We start from the raw sequence: 22,179 nt of genomic DNA on the forward strand, positions 1-22,179 counted from the left end.
AAAAAAAAATCATCATACCAAAAGTATGCTTTCCCAGGCCATCCATCTAATAGGTAGAACAGCTCGTCCCTCTATCCTATAGTAATCAGCACTATACAAACTTCGACTCATTCCAAAATCTGAGATCTTAATACAGAAATTATGTCCGACTAAACAATTTCTAGTAGCAAGATCACGATGTACCATGTTCAATGATTCCAAGTACTTCATTCCGGAAGCAATTTGTGTGGCTATATAAATCAAGCAGCCATAACTACAAAATAAAATACACATTAAGTACATTATACAAATACATTATAAGTTATATGTTATATACATTATACAAGTTATAATTATACAAATACAATATACAACTGATTTTGAGTTCTACTGTTGCCAAAAATGAAACTTGCAAACATGCTGACTTCTGATCAATCTTTTAAACCAATCTTAATCAATTAAATCCTACTTATCAAAATAACACATCATTAATGATAATATTTATATATTACCTAAGGGTTTTAGCATTGGTAGCTTCTGCAACTGGTGATTCGGCTACATGTTCCAATAGGAACTGATTCAAATCACCATATTTCATATATTCCACGATCATACATAACGGCTCTTCTCTCGTACATACACCTAATACTCGTACAATATTAGGATCTTTCAATTGAGACATTATCTTGATTTCTTTATGGAAGTCCGATCTGGAAAACACCATTTAAAAACAAAATTCATTATAACATTGGTAAAATATGGATGTCAAAGTATCAAATATTGATATCTGTTAAGCTTTTATCCTTCTCCCAGGATTTGATTGCCAACATCCACCAACAAGTTTGATGGAAACACATAAAAGCAGGCCCCATAGATCAGGCGACAAGAAAGGGCACCACTATAAAGGTGGAACACAGTTTCATATAGAGATAGAGAAATGGGGTTTAACGCCCACATGACACAAACTAGGTCATTTCAGGACAAACATATGATTCAATTTTATTTCAAGCTTGCGAGTAGGGGTCTTTAGCAGTGAGAGGAAACCAGAGAACCCGGAGAAAACCCACAAGGTTGGACAGGTGACCCTATTCCTTGTCAAGTACAACCGGGGAATCTAAACCACGCCAGTTGACTCGATGACAGACCTTATGATACAGCGCGCACATGCTAACCATTCGGCCATCCAACCCCCCCAAGTTTCATAAGAATTTTGGATGGGTTTCCTAAATTCCTAATATCTTAGAAAAACAAATATATCTATAAAATCTTTGATAACAAATATCTGTAGAAATCCCACATTGCAAACTTCAATAATTCACTAACATCTGACACATGACAGTGCAGCGTGGGTGATTTCATTGCTTAACATCCTAATAACTTGGCTTTGAATGGGAGGTTAAAAGTGTCCTTATAATGTAGCTAATAGAATGTCAAGGGTTTGTACATCTCATATGAAAGATCCTTGACTTGACAAATACTGATTTATTAATGAACTATAATTAATGATATTGATCTCATGTCAGTCTGTTATAATCGGATATATTTCAACATACTAGAAGAATACTTTAAAAACAATTTGCTTTCCCGGATACTCATTAAATGGATATTTAAAAAGCCTGTATTATGTTTTTCAAGTAAATAAAAGCCCCTATAGTTCACCTTGCTCGATCATCAGCATTTGGTCGTAACATTTTAACTGCTACTAGCATAGATCGAGAGAGTGTTCGATTCGTCAAGTAGTCATCATTGAGTAGTTCATTGATTCTAACAGCTTCACATAAATGTACCTGAAGTGAAAATATCATATTCTTATTATAATACTGAATACATAAAACATACAGAGAGAGAGAAATGAGGTTTAACATCCACTCAACACAAATTAGTTCATTTTAGGATTAACATATAGTACATGAACTCGGCCAAACCTACTTATCTTGCTGTTCTTTGGGGCAATGCTTCTTGATAAAAACCTAAGGCTCCACCAATAAATGTACGATTGACATGAAACTTGGCATGCTTGTGCCTTGGACAATTTTGCATTGATTGACAGACTTTTGATATGATGCGATAATTCCAAGATGGCAGCAATGATGTCATACACAGTTCCTGGTCCATAGAACACTGGTACTTGCTATTTCCATAATTCACTTGCCCTTACGGTCATTAGCAGTATGAAGAAACCAAAGGACTTGGAGAAAACTATCAATAGCATTCTTCTGATATATTTAACTAGTGTGTTGTGCTTTTTAACAGTGGAGACACTCGATTAGACAATAGAATCTACGTCTTGTTACTACAATCTAACTCACTGATGACACAACAAAAGATCTGCCATGCAATGGTCAGGATTTGCAATTCACATTGAAATATTGGATTATCTGTGAATTATTCTGGTATTGTTTCATCTATGTTTTGCTGAACTATCAGAAAAAACTTTCTTTTTATTATGAAATATGTCAACTTGTCTTACCTCACCAAACTGCCCTTCACCAAGTACTTCTAAGAAACGTAGATTTTCACGAGGGAACTCCATCACGGAATAGTCAATAGTTAACAGAAGGTCTGCATTAGGTACAGCGTAGACATTATTACCACTCACACCCTGTAAACTGGACACATTCTGAACGTTAACCACATCAGCAGCTGCGTACAGAGCATCATAATTTGGTGGTGGACCATTCATCATAACAGGTTCTACATTTGGTAATGACTGAGGTGGGCGTGGCGGTAGATTTACTATAAGAGCAGATTTGGTAATATCAGGAACAGCGTAATCTTGAGATTCTGAAAAAAAAAAAAAATATTTTAAATATACAATAAATAATAATCATTGCTATGTTTCATTATATTAATAAAGACTATGAGCTTTCCAAATATCCCACAGCAGATGAAGAATAGATTTATGTGCCTTATCTATAGCTTATTACACTATCATGCAAACTTTAAAGTATAAATAACTAAATAAAAGAATAACAGAACAGTTCAAATCAAGCTTTTTGGGTATTCTTCTTACTGAAACCAACACTTTTCAATCTAAATATGTCTTAATGAAATTCAAATTTTAATTCATTTGATAAATGGAACAGTCAGTAAACAATGATTTGAATGCTGCTAATAAAATCATAAGAAGATGTAGTCTAATTTTTTTTTTGATAAATTTACAAATATTCAACCACTGTTCAACAAAAAATAATATCATGCAGAACTTTTCTAACTAGAAAATTTGTCGTAATATTCATATTAATTTGATTATTACACTATATAGCATTGCATACATAACAATATGATAGATTACTAACTTGACCTACAGACCGTAATATGTTTAAAGGAAGCATTATCTGTTCTAAGAAGTACCTGTACATTAATCAGTGGACGATCTCGTCAAGCAATTATAAGTTAGTGGACAACATATTCCTAATAAATTAGAATCATCAATGCACATTTCTGGTTGAATTCTAATTTTGCGAGAAAGATGTTATATACAATAGAAGATAGAATAAGTTCCCCGAGAAATTCTTTAGTTAGTTGCCATTAGGTGTTTTTTTCACTCTGTTTTCTTATTCCAAAATTATATATTGATCAAAACAACATATAAGTAGCTTAAAATTTATTATTAAACATTAAAAAAAACGTTTTTGTACCACCATGGTAACCAAAGAAAATATTTCTTGAAGTAAAGATCAGTATAGACCTGACGACATGCACTTAGAGGAAGGTCAAGGTCAAGTCTGCCCACTGAGAATTTATTATGAGTGAGGGGTAAAGGTACGAACCACCCGAATCACGGCTCGCAGGGACATCTGGCAATGATCTAGTCTGGATGGTATCTTTTGGTTCCAAGTACGCGGGGCTCTTGCCATTTTTGTCTCCGCCATTACACGTCAGCTCCTTATCTGAGTCCATGTCCTCGGTTGCTATACTGTTGTACATATTACCATTTGAAACTTTACCGTTAGTGCTGCCGCGGAGATCATTGAGATTGATGGTGACATGTCGATCTACGACTGGTTTCAGAGCTCGTCGATTATTATTGTTTTTATTACGTTTATGTCGATAGAAGAAGATAAAGATGACAATTATAAGGATGAGTATAAGAGCCGCTAGAGCACCAATAATAACACCAATATAACTATCATCATATTCCTTCTCTTCTTTCTCTTTCTGTATATCTTCTGTCTCTGTATTTCCTGAAAATATACAATTCTCTTTTACCATTCATCCTTGAATACACAAAGAAAAAACACTTTGAATTCTCTCAATCTCACGAATACTGGCAATCGTGTGAAAGGGGAATACCGTTGAAATATGTGCATTGTGTTTAATTACATCACGATTCATATACTACATCAGTTATTGGGAATTACAGTACTGATGTCTGTGTCATTCCACTGCAGTTCTGTCAATCTGGAAATTCCAGACTAACAATGAAGCATTCCCCTTCTTGATTGATTCATTTTGCCATGTCAAAAATTTATGTATGGTTTGTGTTATTTGTTGATCACAAAAACAGGATAACACATAACGAAATTTGAACCTATGATAACTGCTGCTCCCATTAAATGAAATGCATGCAATAGGCCAATTATTTTGCATTTTTTTTACTTATTTTGAGTTTCCAGAATATTTGCCTTAAAAATGACTTTACTGTTTTTGATGTAGCAAAAGCTGGCAATATTTTGTTCGGTAATCATTTTGTTCGCCTCATTTATGAAGTCAGATCACATGTTGAATGTTTTAATCAGAAAATTGTTTGGTTGGGCAAGAGACTTATGTTTATCGAAGATTTTCAGGTTTCCATGTAAATAACGTGTGAAATAAATAAATAAAATATCTAGGTTACTAACCATTAAGTTCTATTGATAACTTGTCAAAATCCTCATTTATATCATTCTCGGATTTATCACCTGGGTTAGAAGTTGGTGGAAGTGTCGTCAATGGAGCCGATTCAGGTGTAAAATTACCATGGGCAATTTCTAGAAAATAGTAAAAAAATATAATTAATTTATCTAAAGATAACAAAACATGCCGACAGCAGATTAGTCGTCCAATCAGTCCATTGTGAATCTTTATGTAAATAAAAAAACAAATATCATTGGTACCATGACATGGTTTTATAACATAATCAAGGACAATAAATCGGTAAGTAATTGCAAGGAAAGTTATTGTTGCAATTTGATGTGATTGTTCGAGTCGCTAATTGGAAAAATGCATATAAATTTCAAGTAGATCGAATGCTAACTTTTGTCACTAGAGCATTCACAATATTTTACAATGTGAACAAGTACCATTATTCTGTAAGGGATGGACCAACATTGTAAAAATGCAACAGACTTCTTCATTCCACAAATATAAACAATGCAAAGAAATTTAAAAAAGATCCGGTCATAACTGTAGGCTAGTCTATAGTATTCACATGAAATTACAGACGATGAATGGCAATATATAAAGACTGACCTTTCAGTAAATAATATCAACATTTAAGAATTTTGAGGAGAGAAATAAGGAATATCTGACAACATATTGTTATTTGGCGGATCCCAGCCAACGGATTACCATTGACATTCTCTAAACAGAGTTATTCCCCTTTAAACACAATTTTTGGGGCCAGTAACAAAGACATCTCCAAATGCATATATACAAGAGGAATCTGCATTCTCAGGATATTTTTTTCTAAATCAAAATGCATTTCTTAGAAGTTGAAAAAAATCTAAGTAATTGTTTACCCATAAATATACATTCACCTTTGTCAGTTAAACATAGAATTCAGAATTTACAAACAAACATAAATATTTGTGCATGTAAAAGTCATTATTTTATGTTTTTTGAACATTGTGTGTGTTTGAGTAAGATATAATATTCTAAGACTGCTGTAGGTAAAATAGGTGATAAATAAATGGTAAAACCAGACTTTGCTATTTCCGAAATCATGGCATTTACAACATTGCTATGTAGCTTCCAGTGACACAAATTCTCATTTATTGCGATTCAGTGATTACACCAATTTTGTATATAATGGTTGAACAGTCGCAATTTACTGATTGAAGCTCTGCTCAGAATAAAACAGCTAGAAAAGATGATAAAAAAATGAGAACTTACGGGATGTAAACTGCACCTCACTGATCATTATCCATCGTGATTCAAAATACAAGTTCAATTTGATAAATTTTCCAACACGGTGATTTAATCGGATCAGTACAGGTCGGGCATTTTCAAAGTATTCATCTCGAACAAATTCAAACACGATCGGGGTTGTGTTGTAATATTTTCCTCCAATACTAAAGAAGATTTCAGCTTTACGGAATACCCAAACATCTTTACTGTAATGGTTGTTACAATGGAGACTTAATCCACTAAAGTTACGGACTGTGTCAAATTTGAAAATGATCTCTATTGGTTTTGTTTTTCCAGATTCATTTTTCCAGCCGACCCATTCATAGCCTTTCATACCAAGACCTAAAGAATCCAGTCGAAAGTTGGTGTCACCCATTTCTCCATCTGTAAGTTGACCTAAGCCTGATGATAACTGCTCATTGATCATTCCATCGTAAGTAAAATCGTATAAGTCGACTTCATTGCCCCGTTTGCTGCCTTGTGGCATATCATACGACACCAAACCATCTACAAATACATAAAAATAATTTATATTAGTTTAAATATAAAAACAAAATCATATACTGGGGCTTCACGATAACGCTCAAGTCACTGATATTGGGAACAACTGATTATTATTGTTATTTGGTAGTCTTCTACAGCACAATATTAAGAATTATTTCTATCAAAAAACAGATTTAAGACATGTTATTTTCAAACAGAAATGTTTGTAAGCTAGATTAAGGCCTATTCCTAAAGCAATGGCCCGCGAAATCCCACTCTAGCCATTGCTGGATTGGCTTCTGATACTTGAGCTTTTGGGGGAGTGTGTCTATTCTTCCCGTTCAGTCAAATCTATTCCAAGTACAGCAACATGACAGTCCTTCGTTTAATCAGAGGTCTTCCCTAAAACTTTGGACAGTGACTTAAGGTATTAAAAACGGTAAAAGTATTGTTCGTCTCTAAACAGTATTGTTTACATTGTATCCGAGTTGTCACCTAATTAGTTTTTCTGCAATATTCTACTATGCACTGGTTAATTGGGCATAATAAAATCGTGAGTCATGACGTAACGTTATGTAAACATATTTGGTCTAATTTGGAGCTCTGTTTAAAGCGTATTGATATTGTTACACAGTTAGCTATTGGTTGTTAATCGGACTATTGACCAGTCATAATTTGGAACAGAAATTTGCTTCCATTACAGCAGTGTTAAGTGGGATTATCTCTAATCAAACGACACACTGCGAGGAGTATGGATTAAGGGAACTAAAAGAAATTAGTGAGTTTCTCATATACCTTAGTAGAATAAATGGATTTAATATAATGCTGCAGGGAGCCATGTTGAGACCCATCTTATAACAACCCACCATTAGAGAGTTCTCATCTGTATTATTATCATCAATAAAGAAAAAATGGTGGTTTTCCACCACAGAAAAATGTATCCTTGATAACTAATAGTAACTTTGTCATGTAAATAGGCCTTTTACATTAGATTTACCCAGAAACTATCCAGATGCAGAGGAATACTTGTTAATGCATATACATTTTTTTTTTTTATAGAATGACATTTTGTGGTTGAAATATAACTAAAATACATTTTATAGTTCACATTTTTTGCTTTGAGGAAATGTTTGAACCATAAATTTCTTCTTTAAGTTAAGCAGTGTATTGTAGTAATATCTATCAGTGTTTCTGCCCCATTAGTCGATTTCCGTGTTAGCAAAGCCTGTTATTTTTTCTAATTTTTATTGAACTGGATGACATTTGGTAAGTAATTTAAGTTATTTGTTTGTGCATTTAACCAAGGTTGTAATATTGATGTATTTACTTAAAGAAATCAATATTTTACTGGAAATTAAATTGATTTATCATATTCTAATAATCCTAACATATTTATCTCATTGTTTGCCATATACATATTAAAATCTGTTTCTTATAACTTAAAATTCAGTTAAAATTCATTTCTTTAACTTAAAGATATGTTCTGGAGTAAAGTTTGTTTCTTTAACTTAAAGATATGTTCTAGAGTTAAAATTCGTTTCTTTAACTTAAAGATATGTTCTAGAGTAAAGTTTGTTTCTTTAACTTAAAGATATGTTCTGGAGTTAAAATTCATTTCTTTAACTTAAAAATGTGTTATCTCGAAATTACTTAATGATGTTAATAATAATTCTCATATTTATGTAGCACAGCATTTCAAACAAGTCTTATCTGTTCAACCCTCTGAAAGCATGATATCTGTAATGACAAGGAAAAATCAAATTGTATTCGGTCAGGCATTCTTTCATGTGCAAGTCAATGTGTAATCAGGTGGACCTCGGTTGTTTTTTTGTCCCATCTAAATGATTAGGCAAACACTCTACTTGTCAGCCATGCAGGCACTACCCATGACAAGTGGGGGGAACCACGGTTGCTCGGCAGGTCAGACGTTGGCTCGCTAACGTGGAGTGGTTCCCCTATGTCAGTGGTGCAGGACAGAGGAGCTGGCAATGGATGTATAGTCGTTTGGATGGGACAAAAAAAAAACAGGTCCAGTGTACACATTGGTGTTCACGTTAAAGTTCCCTTGGCAGTTGGAATTCTTTATAAGAGTAGGCTGTAGTGCCGCTGTCCGGGCAACATTTCCCTCATAGCACACTGTATGGCATATGTCCATCTTCATTATCCTGGTCTGAACAAATCAGTAGGACATTAAACCCCATTTTATCTCATTTCTGACAAGTGGGAGCTAGACATGAACAATCCTTAGACTCTTCTAACTCAAGCGATGGTTTGGAAATTTATTTATTAAAAAAAACCTCAAGGAGAATAATTAATAAGAACAAAGACAGGGCATCATAGAATCTTGAGAAATTACTGGAATCATTTCTTCTGGCATTGTCTTTCACAAACTCTGGCTGTCTAGGATCAAGTTGAGTGAATATGAGAAGCGAGGAGAACATCGCCTGGGAGACAACATATTGTGAAAACTTTAAATCAGTTGACACGAAAGTTAATTTACTGCAGTCTGCTAACATTGTCTCACAATATAATCAATAACGACACACATTTTTTTTATTATTAAATCTCAAAATGTCATTCAGTGTCTACCTTAATAATATTCATAATTTTATTTTAAACATATTTTTTGTTGTCGTGTCATTACACTGATAGAATAATTTTTCCAAAATGTCAAACGACTTTAAGATTGGTAAACAGTGCAATTAAAACTAAAAGTTGAAACAAAAATTTACAATGTATATGCAATGAGACATGGTAATGTCCTACATTTCTGCACCAATCGGGCTAATGAGAGAGAGAGAAATGGGGTTTAACATCCACTCGACACAAAATACATCATTTCATGACTAACACATGGTTCAATTTATTTCAATAATTTGTTTGCATGTGGTGGTCTTTAGCAGTGGGAGCAAACTGGAGGACCCGGAGAAAACCAATAAGGTTCGACAGGCGACCCTACTCCTTGTCACGTACAACTGGGGAAACGAAACAATGCCAGTTCACTAAACGACAGACCTTATGATACAGCGCACACATGCTAACCATTTGGTCATCCAACTCCCCTTGGGCTAATGAAGATGAGTATCAAACAAGATATGGCATCAGCTGTTCTTCAGAGAGTAAGCATACCCTATCTTAGCATGGCACCAACAATTCCTGTTTTTTCGGTTAAACTAAAATACAGATTTGAAATCTATACCAACTAAATCTACATGAATACCCTACCACTGATATTGCTGACAGAATCAAAAAAGCGGATGGCAGACAAAAATCCTTCACGATCCTTCAACATTGGCATTGACAAAATTTCTACCGATAAGCGGATAAAGCACATTTTTGACAAGAGAATTTGTTTTGTCTACATTTTTAAGATTTACTGATTCCAAAATGTTAAAATGAATGTTCTAAATAAACAGATCAACCGAAAAAACTCTGATGAGTGTGTTTTATCATAATCTCATCAGAACCTTTTTACATCTTTTTAAAGACAACTATATTATTGAGATGTAATGCTGAAATCCATGAATTCCTTTATATATTAATAGATCAAAAGAATTTTGGGCGTTCATTTTTGTAGTGCCAATTCTGTATTCTGAAGATTCATATGCATATAGGACCAATTAAGAATTCTTTGGTGCTTGCACAGTTTTTTAAGGAATAATGACTCAAACCCAAACCACAATTTTCTTTCTTTATCAAGTTTCTTTTTGCCTTTAGTAACCTGATGCATATTTATTTCTGACGTCTATATTGTTTTTCTGTATTATCTGTTCTGTCTGTACGTTTTTGTACAGTTCTCTTGTATTTTCTAGAAGATATTAAAATTTCTGATTTTGTTGGTCTTAACCAAATATACTTTTTAGGATAATCAGGAGGATTTGATCGATTAAAACCCCCTAGACCCCCCATCACCTAACATCTCACATGCCCAAGTAGATATAAGATAGTTGTATATGATGTAAAAAATGATGAGTGTCTAGTTATATCTTAGTCCATCATCTTCTCCTATCTTATACTTATATCAATATTTAACTTGCTTTTCATCACTGCCAAACTTAACCTGCTGACTGACAGATAGAAACCTTATTATTTTCTCATCAAGCTAACTTGAAATAAATCAACAAAAGACTGGAGAAAAACAAAGGTTTGTATCAGGTATAAGGTACTTAAAGTCTAAAGGGAGACTCATCAATCAAGATATTCCAGCCCTACTTGATTCCCACAACCACCTGCATCAGACGTCAATTGGCAGCACTTGTAATAGGTTACAGAGCCTATCTACTTTTTATCCCATTATAGATGTATTGGGCATTATTTCTCAACTCAATCTTATGAAAAAATTTAGCCGTCTGTACTTAAGAGGAGATAATCTAAAAATCTACACACAAAATGGAGGCAGACCACCATTAAATTTTGCCATCTCAGTACCCACAAATTGTAGTTCGTCTATTTATAGCAATTTGCGGAAAGTTGAAGCTGGTCAAAGTGACAGAATTAACACTGTAGTCAATGGGGAAATTAATGGTGGTCTGCCTCCAAATGTTGACAACTGTTGAAAAATAATCCTTTAAAATGCAAGAAAAAAAAATTGAGTGTTGGTCACAAACAATATAAGTACATCAGGGAGTTGGAATTTAAAATAAGAGTAGTCTGTAGGGCAGTTGTTTCAGAAATGTAGGATGTTAAACCCCATTTTATTTCATCTCATTTCTTAGCTACTGCTCATGCTGTGTTAATTTATGAAGCTCAACTGTTCTCTACCAATTATATCAGAAGTTAAAAGATATAAACAGCTTCCATATATATATATTATAGATTGTTCTACTTCTTTTGCCAAAATACATACAATTTTTATATAAATCATTATCTCAAATAGTTCCCAACGGTTATTATGTGTTTTGTGGCATTGCAGCTTCAGACAACAGAGCTACTTCCTATCTAGGATTAGTCATGTTAACTCATAATTATATTACAACACCATAAAGACTGTTATATTCTATATATAAACATTTCACTATAATACAGTTCAGAGCCATGCAGAGTCCCACACTCCCAACTTATATTAAAAACCATTGATCACACTGAACTGCAGTATTTAGTCGTAAAGGTGCTTAACCTCTTTAATTTATGTCAAAATAAAGTATTGAATTGGGTTGATCTGATTATTTATTTTGATTAATGATGTGGCAAGCTCTATCTGATTCAATTTTTGTTTTGAAAGATTAAGCAAAAAGTTGACTTGTTTACTAATTTGGGGTTTACTGTGTCGAAAGTGGAATGCAGAATTGATGTATCTCTACTGAACACTGGGTTTATCTATAGATGTAAAGTTTTAACAAAGACAGATTGTAAACTATCAAAAAAATTTTTTATCAAAACATGAGATTCCAATGAATAGTTTTTGTAGTTCCTTAAATACAGGTCTTGCTGTTAAAAATTTCCAACTAGAGAGAGAGAGAGACATGGGGTTTAACATCCACCGGACACAAACTTAGGTCATTTTGGGACTAACATATGGTTCAATTTTATTTCAATAATTCGCTTGCGCGTAGGGGTCTTTAGCAATGGGAGGAAACTGGAGGACCCAGAGAAAACCCAGAAGGTTGGACAGACGACCCTTCTCCTTGTCACGTACAACCAGGGGATCGAGACTATGCCATGATACAGCGCGCACGTGCTAACCAATCGGCCATCCAACCCCTCTTTCCAACTAGATATAAAGTCTATTTAATAATGTCATTTACCTTCCCATGGGCACCCATACATCTCAACCCTCATACAAACAGTTCTAGGATGCTGACTGTAAGGAATAAAGCGAATTCGTTTAGCTATTATTGGTGGTGACACTTCACGTAGTTCAGCTCTGTATGTATCAAGATTGCCTTTAAATATCTGAAATAGACAAAACAATGAAAATTAAGCTTTATAAAAAAAACACAAGTACAAAGGTTCCAATTAAAATCAAAAATATTAGAAATTTTCCCACAAAAAAGTCATTTATTCTTTGGAGCATGGTCCCAGCAGATCTCTCATTCATGCAAGCTTTTCATATTCTTTCTACTTCATCAACAATCTTATTAAAATATCAACTAGTATTATTTGGAAATTATTCTTTGCATGCAGAAATCGTTTTAGAAATGACCCCAATTCATAACCTTGACAGAAGTTAATTTTTTACAACCGATTTAATTACAAGTAACAAAAACTGCTCATTGACCTCCGTGACCTTAAGGCTGAGTTAATTTGGAGTAGCTGAGAAAGAATAACACTATTCTCACAGAATATAAACAAGATGAATGGTCTGTGATGGACAACTGGACATTATATCAACAAACATTATAATGATTATATTTGTCCACATTCAAACGGTCTACCAGTCTAATATAGTCATCAGTTAGACACCTGTCTAGTAATTAAAGCTATATTCCCTCAATGTTTATATTTTATATCAACTCTCTGTACATTAACTTCCAATCTCTACTCTCAATGTTTAGTCTTCAAAATTACTGTTTATTCTTTATGGAACTGTTTTTTAATGTCTGAGCCTAGGGGGTGAAAGATGTTGAGTCATCTTTTTAAAAAATACATTATATAAATATTTGAATACAGAATTCAGGCCGATTACCTCTCAGAAAAAAAAAATCAATATATTATTTTGAACCATAATCCCCTTGGATACCTTTAATCTGCAGTTTTGATCCTCTGAGTTTAGTGATTTTAAGGACCTTGGTATCATCTCTAATAAGGATTTCAGTATCTGGGACATATTTTAGAGATTATCTAGATGTGCATTAGAGAGTATGAGGGTTTGAGAAGGAGTAAGAGAGTATCAGGATTTGAGAAGGAGTAAGAGAGTATCAGGGTTTGAGTAAGAGTAAGAGAGTATCAGGGTTTGAGGAGGAGTAAGAGAGTATGAGGGTTTGAGATGGAGTAAGAGAGTATCAGGGTTTGAGGAGGATTAAGAGAGTATCAGGGTTTGAGAAGGAGTAAGAGAGTATCAGGATTTGAGAAGGAGTAAGAGAGTATCAGGGTTTGAGTAAGAGTAAGAGAGTATCAGGGTTTGAGGAGGAGTAAGAGAGTATCAGGGTTTGAGGAGGAGTAAGAGAGTATCAGGGTTTGAGTAAGAGTATGAGGGTTTGAGGAGTAAGAGAGTAACATGATTTCAGTAAGAGTAAGAAGGTATGAGAGTTTAAGTAAGAGTATCAGGGTTTGAGAAGGAGTAAGAGAGTCTGAATTCCAAAGTATAATGATGTGTGTGAGTTAAGAAATAAAAAGACCTGGATATTAAGGATTGGTGTTTGTAGTTGTACTGATCTTTAAGTTGAAGATTATCAGGGTCTGAGTTCAGGAGTATTAAGATATGAACCAGATGATCTGATAAAAATAAGTTACCTTTTCCTTTATCAAGGACACACATATTGATTGTTCAATTTTTTCATTAAAAGGTTGTTTAGGCCTGATAAATTATGTTTCAGATGTTGTAAGAACAGAATACATTTTTTAATACAAACAGATTAGACTAATATGGCAAACATTAATTTATCATTGTAGGTTAGAATCACCCTTTTTTAATAATCATTAAACAGGCGTTGAGAGACTTTATGTTTCCAGTTTCTATAAACTCAACAGAAACAATTAATTACAAAGTCATTTTTTTTAATGCTTTGACTCAATTCAACATACAATATCAAAGACCAAGTACATTTGATATTATTTCTGTTATGTGATTTCTTATTTGCTATGCATCACACCTGTCTACAGCTAACAGCCAATCAGCTCAAATTTGACACACTAAACCTTTTAATTAAGAATTAACTTCTAAATATTTCAATTATCTTCAACTGGAGATAATGAAGACCGAAATGGAAGGTGTAGGATTTATTCTGACACTCCAAACTTTATTTGAATTTCATTGCAAATTTATTTACACAGTGCCTTGTACGAGGAATAAGAGAGGTTTTAAGTGACGACAAGACTGGAGCAAGATCTAAAGGAATTCTATGGGCATCCCCCATGGGTGTGACTGGCATTCTGTTATGTTGATTGAAATTTGGCCCGAAGGAATAAACCACTTGAGAAGAGGATTTGTATGACATTTCATGAACATTGTCTGACATCTTGATTAGGTCCATTGTCCCATTTTCCACTGTGGGTTTTCCATTTTTTAAGACAGAAAATTCTATTAAGATCTTTCTTCCATTTGCTTGCCTTTCATCTTCAAAGTGATGATTTTTTGTAATGTGCCAATAAAGTCTTCCGTTCTGACCTTGTTTTATATCTGGGTGATGCCACCAAGAAAAGAGAAAATTCATATTTTATTTACTGAAAGCCAATGTATTAACACCAAAACAATTCCAAAATGTAAAAACATAAACCTGAGATTTATCTAAATTTATTAATGGTTGGTTATCAATAAGTCAACGTTGACCTCTTTTCATATTTGAGTGATACAACCAAGAAATGCTCACATTCTTATATTATTTATTGAAAGCCAAATTACAAACCCTACAACAATTCCAAAATGGAAACCATAAAGCCAAGATTTATATAAATTTATTACTGGACAGCTACATGTAAGTCAATTTTGACTTCATTTTAAACCTTCTGGATTTAGGTCAAAAGTTTTGAATTAGATTGGTCTGGTATGTTATATTGATTAGTGATGGCACAAGTTCTTTCTGATTATATTTTTTCTTCAATAGATTAAGCAACACCAGCTAGCCTACTAATTTTAGTTTCATTTTTGGCTGACTGTGTTGACAGTAGAACACAAAATCACTTATTGTTGACCCAATAAAGAGGTCTATTCTTTTGAAATCTGAGTAATTCCACCAAGGGCAAAAATGTTTATTTATTGAAAACCAAATTATTAACATGAAAAGAATTCCATCAAGCCAAGATTTATGTAAATGTATTAATGGTCAGCTAGCCCAGCCAACTAGCCATACATCAATTTTTGTGAGGCATGAAAAAACTAACAAAAATGACTATTTGGATTTTATTGGTAGACAAAAAGCAGAAGTGAGAGTATTCCAATTACTAAACTGATGAGTGTAACAGGTCTGTTGTATTTATGGACTAGTAACATGTCAACTAATCTGACCTTTTTGATCTCTTTATTATCTTAACATAGGAGTTAGTTACTATATCTACTAACAAACAACTGCTATAAATATAAATATGCTAACATAATCTCCACACTCGATCTAGATATAACATTTATATACAACCTAACTTTCCCACTTTGTCAGAACTAAGACGAGGAGCTGACCAGGAAAATCTGCCTAGTCATTTGGATGGATCAGAAAAGAATGGATAGTGTACATTAAAAGATCCCCTTTTATATGATCAGATTGTGTTTACAGGAGTTTCACCCTGCTCCTTTGTTTTCCTCCACACCCAAGCAATAAGATATCAAACTTGGCCTGCACACCATTTTACCATCGAAATAAAATTTTCAGCTAAAAAAAAACACACTGTGGTTAATCGGAGGTGGCCCGAAGAAGTCATGAAACTTATGTTAGTATCCAATATGCTGTTCAGATAGCCATATATAAGCCAGTATAAAATGGCCTGTGTTTGTAAGCCACAAGAATGTAACATTTACACCAGCTCATATCAACAGTTCTGACAGTTTGTCACAGGTTCTACTTAACTATGCTTGCATATATTCATCCTACTGGACACCTCAAATTTACAAAACAAAACAATGGAATGCAAATGCTCCAAGATAGCTGGAGCCAACAATTTTAAGCCAACCCAACTTTTATGTTCAGAAGATGACAAAATTAAGTTAGCTTAATGATTGCTGGCGTTTTAAAACCAGCTTAACTTGAGCATCTGAATGACATTATAAGTTACTATCAGTCCATCCTGTTGATTATAAACAAGCCCAATTTTCACAGACAACCCATTCTTTTTTCAAAGTGTACCGATTTATTTAAAATTTCTAGATTCCGTTAGTAACAGTTTGCTATCTGTATGAAAAGTTTCTATTTTTATTATTATTATCAGTGTATAACAATACAATGTTTATATTCAAGCTTTCTGTTCCATGTTTAATCTCCAGTTAAAGTACTTGACTGTGATATAGTGAAGTAGCCAGTTCTTAACAAATAATTGTTCAAATGTACTCCCAAACAAATTCACAAGCTGGCCTTTTGGCCTTCTTTTTTTGCTGTTGCTAGTCTGACAGTGATAACAATTGAGAGAAAATGTGTTTCCGCGATTACAGGGCTCATTGATATTAGAGTCGCTGTTCAACAACAAACGGCCACAAACATTCCACTCGCTCTCGTCTTAGCGCTCGACTCATAAAGCTCACTTTACCGCCCGCTTTTCTATTTACCACTAGTATTTTTAGGTGCAAAAAAAAATTTGCGTCTGGTTTTGGTCAAGCTGTGAGTAGAATAGCAGGTTGCTTGTTAACGTGATTGCTCATCTCTTTAACTGGCATGGTTATTTCAATAAAGTTACAAGATATTAGGAATATGGACTACCATGACTACCTTATAATGAATTATACAGATTTAGATAAAAAAAAAAAAGCCAGTGATATCATAAATGTCTGTTTGGATTAAAGAAAAGATTACTGTTAGCATTTTACTGTTGGTGTTTTAAATGAATTTATGACTTCAATTAAATATTAATAATTCAAGGGGTCATACACAAAGCAGGGTATACTTATTCTTTTCAGAAGACGAGATATACACAACACCCCTTCCCAATCCCCACACTTCTTGAGGAAGCCTACTCAGCTAATAAATTTTCTTCGTACTCTTGTATTAGAAGACATACAAGCCTCATGTAACATCAATCTGCAACCATATTGAAATGGTCACCGACTGTGCCAAATCTCTTAGATTATTTTTTTTATAAAAGAAAAGTTCTGAAGAAATGTGTTGTAAAGATGGGATATAAATTAATTTATTTTTGAGAGAAATCTTACACAGAGTAAATATTATGTGCGGGATTTTGTACAATGATCTTAGATTTCTAGCCACATGTTCAACTGTTGTTTGTTCAATCTCTGACAGACAAAGATGGTCGCATCTGGACAAATAAGTTGAAGTGTTGAAGATTTTCTAGAATATTACCGTGATGGTATCACACCTGTCCCCCTGAACTAACTACATTTAATACAATAGATGTAGGTAAAACCAATACATTTGTTTAACTAACAGACAATTCAATCAGGGTTTTTTAATCCTTTTTAATTGTAACAGCACCCTGTCAAAAGAAATTGCATTTTCCAGCTTGCAGGTGTTTTCGCTAAATATTTTGAAGTTTTTAATTTCTATCTTTTCTTGGAATTTGTATCTAAGGTTCTGAACACTTCAATGAAATGACCATCATGTCACCATGGTTGAACAACATTCTCTCAGTGACATATGTCACATGACATTAATCTTTCTTTATTATAGAGCTACAGTTTTATATATTTCTGTTTTTAAATAACAAATCTTAAATCTGCTGAAGATAGTTAAATTTTAAAAGTACATTCACATTAATTTTTTATCTATATATATACATGTACACCCCCCACCCCCGTAAAGGTTTCTCGTGCAAGTTTCTGTTCAAAAATTTAGTCTGGTTTAATTTATCAGTATCAACAACCAAATACCAAATCTTCCCACCCCACATCACCCAAAATATCAGTATCACAAATTGACATAAACATGCAGTTGATATGCATTCAAATGAACTGAACATATGCAACATATAAATGAGTTCTAAATACCGTGGATAATAAAATAAATAATATTTATTTCATTTTTTTCAAAGGTGTCTGTCTTAAGAAGATTAATATGGAGATACTTAAAGCAGTTTATTTGAAAGTCTACAGGTGTCTTTGAACAAACACGCCAGACACAACCATTCCTTTGGGGGAAGTTGTAAGTGATGTTTATATCTCCTGGTGCCAAAAGGGAAATGATGTTTGCTAAAGAAATTCACAAAGTACATTTTCTGCAACACAAGATTCTCAGTGTTATATGGAAAAAGATCACAGAAGTTCGGCTATGCTTTAGAGCTTAAAAATTACTGATTGAAAGTCTGCTTTCTCAAAAGACACTTTAGGAAGAGGCAGACGTTCAATTCTCTGATAAATTCGATGAATTCTGTAGTTGTAGGATTATAAAAATGCTAATTTTGTCTAAAGAAAGAATAAAATTAGATTTTAAATTAATTGAAGGCTACGCCAACAAAGGAAAAAGGAATCCTTTCTTAATGATCCTTTGTTGGTATCTGTGCTATTTACATTGATTGATGATAATCCATACTTAATCTCCCACCAAACATTAGAACAATAACCTATAAGATTACTGACCACTTCCCAAATAATGCTTCAGAAATTTATGAAAATCTTTGAGTGGTGTAAATACATTAACGGCCAATCTCAATCTCACAGAAATCAAATGGTCATTATTGTCACTATGCGGCCACATGTCCAGATTTCTGTCCATTCATCAAGAAAAATCATTAATTGGACGCAGTGACCACTGGTCAAGTTATTCCCGATCATTGCTATGGTAACTGATTGACAATCACTAGCTTGGGTTACAAACAAATAAAAGTCAACTTGTAGGTGGAAATAATAATAAATAATTCAGCAGATATTTGTTTTCATAGTATGTACAGGAGAGGCTTCACTTCACAAGGGAGCATTTCCCAAGAATTGTTTTGACATTTGACACGGAAATTGTTGTCAAATGGGAAGAGAAAAGTTGTGTATAAAAAAAATATATCTATTCCTTAATATTTGCAATTCGAAGAAAAATGGACAGAAATGCCACTGACCAGGCAAAATTTGACACCCTTTATTTCCCACAGGAATATAACAAAACCAGCTAGTTAAGTCAATGATTTCAATCTATTTGTATCAAAACTAAAATAATTCCTCATTTTTAAACAAATGTGTAAGAAAACTCATTCCTTTACTTTCATAACTATAAATAATTTAAACATCAGACATTTATTTCTTTAACCTTAACCAAACAGATTATTTCCGACCTAGAAAGCTTTTCATTTCTAAAACATGGCTACAAAAACAAAGTTTGAGACGCGTTGTTAATTTAAACCCAAGGCAAACTACAGTGGACTGGACGAGGTTCTCCAGAGACTTCAAGAAGTCATACAAGCAGATAGTCTCATCAGCTGGCTTAATTTCCTGCCTCCAAAAGTTGATTAAGTTTTCAAGTATTTTGACCGGTGATTCATGCACTGTCTCTTTCTTAAAGGGGACATGTAACCCATTTGTCATCACAACTCGTCTTTGTTTAAGAAGTGGAGATTTTAATCTTGAACTGGGGGACTGTAAAGGACACTGATGAGGCTATTGAGTCACCACTCTGAAATAGTCCCTTTCACCAGACCTCAAACCATTTGTTTACAGAAAAAAACAATAATGGTGCTTGCATCACATGCCAGCCGGTCTGGAGAGAAGGTTATCAGACCATTGTGTACACTCTTAATAAGTCTCGAGTATATTTATTTTTAGAAGCGTTTCTTGTTCCAATCACTAAAATACATAGTCACTATTGTTACACAATATCTTAAAGCAATTTTAAGTATATTCTCAGAAACATGGTTACAAATAATTATCCCAGTTTCACTCATTATTACAGATATATTTTTAGACTCATAATATTAATAAGGAATAGAAAATAGAATTTCTTTAAGCCTTTGGTTAAAATTAGGTATGTATCGTAATCACTAATTACAAGGTTTTTTCCCCATATATTCAATACAAGAACTGTTTTTCAGAATTTTTGCCTGCTGCTACTCTGGTTGTGAGTTTGTTTGTACAGCCCTGTTACACAAGGATTAGAGTTGTACGTTTAACCACAAGGGTTGTCATCAATTTCCCAAAAAGTAGTTTAATAATGAAATAATTTATCTAAAACCTTCTAATCTAATATTTTTTGTATGTTAAACCCCTAAACTTCTAATGAAAGGGATTGTCCATATGATTCAGGCAACGTGTAGTTGTTTTAATTTAATACAAAGCAGAACAAAATTGACTGGTTAGTTTAAACAATATATCATTTAATATACTGAGTTAGATTATACTGTATAAGTTCTCAAAACATTTATTAGCTATATCAACTCCAAAATGAGAAGTTGTATCCGGTGTTATAGAAATAGTAAACATACCCTGCCTTAGGCATGATACTTTTCATTACTTGAAGTTAAAATGGAGTAATATACTGTCAAAACACAGTTAGGAAACATTATAATAGTTGTGTTACATACCCAGTAGTTTAATTTTCCCGTCTCTAACCATTTAGTGACTACAAATTATGAGTTTTGATACCTATAGTTAGAAGTCATTGATTTTCAAAGTATAGCCATTTCCACCAAAACCAAATAAATATTGGAAAATAGTTCCCTCAAGCCCATCGAAATCTGTCGTAAATCTTAAAACAAGCTCATTATTACTCTCTAATTCATGTAGATTAGGCCCAATGGTTTTGCAGAAAGTGGCCATTACCTTACCGATATCGTACATCAATCGGCAACATCTCAATTTCTAATCAAGCGCACAAATTTATTGTAGACCCACAATAACCTAGCTTAATAACAATCAATGATAAGGAGAGATTTATTTGGAAAAAAGAAGAATATAAGCGTTGTAGTAGGAATTAATGTCATATCTAAATTCTTTCTTTTAATAATGGCTCCATTAAGAAGGGGTTATTGTTCACATCCTCATAATGGACACCATCTTTAAGAATAATTACAATAAATTTGCGTTTTCGTATCAGTGTGCTTTTGTGACCATTATGGCACAGAATGTAAGAGAAAAAAATACATCACTTAATGCTCAAGTCATATTTCTTACAATAATAATACAGCGAAACTTCTTTCTTCAAAAGGTGAAATTATTTTCAACAATTATAGCCTCCCTTAGTCAGGGTTTCTATAGAAACGAGAAGATTTACTCGCTCCTTGAGAAGATTTCTATAAGCTTCTTTATGGTGAATGATATTAGTTATCACAGCAGAGATGACATGAGACATATTGATATCAATAACTACTTCTGCTATACTATCGATTTAATATCAGAACCAATTTCTTAATATTGGTTAAGTACGGAATCTGTTTTTAAAACATCTAATGTATCTCTTGATAAATTATAAACTTTTCTATAAATCTTAAGTTTAAATCTAACATAGTAAGAACTTCCATTAGCAGATTATTTTTTTGCTATGTTTTCGGCCTGGAGTTCAGGTGTTCGATTCCTGCACTGAACGAGAAAGTACAACCAGATTTTCCGACGTTGTTCCCCCTTGTCAAGTTGTCAGCGATTCTGGATGGAGGGCCTGAAAAGGACAGCTGTCTAGTCATTCGGATGCGACAAAAAACCGAGGTCCTGTGTACACATTGGCATGCACATAAAAGATCCCTTGACAGTTGGAATTCGATATAAGAGTAGACCGTAGTGCCACTGTCCGGGGCAAAATTTCCCTCATAGCACACTGTATGGTGTATGCCCGTCCAATTAGCCCAATTCGGAGCAGAACCGTAGGACATTAAACCCCACTTCATTTCCTTTCATTTCATTTCCGTTATTTTTTCAGGGGGGGGGGAGGGGGCACCTTAATT

General features: G+C 33.6%; 1 protein-coding gene across 3 annotated transcripts in view; it reads right to left on the reverse strand.

Moving 5' to 3' along the window:
• The window catches only part of LOC126808619 (discoidin domain-containing receptor 2), a 132,386-nt gene that overhangs the window by 6,112 nt on the left and 104,095 nt on the right, over nucleotides 1-22,179 (reverse strand). The window contains exons 5-12 of one of the 3 annotated variants that reach the window (XM_050533500.1): nucleotides 12,318-12,465; nucleotides 6,076-6,597; nucleotides 4,824-4,952; nucleotides 3,930-4,166; nucleotides 2,450-2,763; nucleotides 1,639-1,766; nucleotides 492-689; nucleotides 19-253 (exon numbers count right to left, since the gene is read on the reverse strand). In XM_050533500.1, coding sequence (XP_050389457.1) covers nucleotides 19-253; nucleotides 492-689; nucleotides 1,639-1,766; nucleotides 2,450-2,763; nucleotides 3,930-4,166; nucleotides 4,824-4,952; nucleotides 6,076-6,597; nucleotides 12,318-12,465 — 1,911 coding nt within the window. Of the gene's footprint in view, nucleotides 1-18; nucleotides 254-491; nucleotides 690-1,638; nucleotides 1,767-2,449; nucleotides 2,764-3,752; nucleotides 4,167-4,823; nucleotides 4,953-6,075; nucleotides 6,598-12,317; nucleotides 12,466-22,179 lie in introns of all 3 variants that reach the window. The other 2 variants (XM_056099893.1, XM_050533490.1) reach the window with 2 other exon arrangements.

The sequence above is a fragment of the Patella vulgata genome, chromosome 1 (genome assembly GCF_932274485.2).
Source record: "Patella vulgata chromosome 1, xgPatVulg1.2, whole genome shotgun sequence".
NCBI classification, from domain to species: Eukaryota; Metazoa; Mollusca; class Gastropoda; family Patellidae; genus Patella; species Patella vulgata.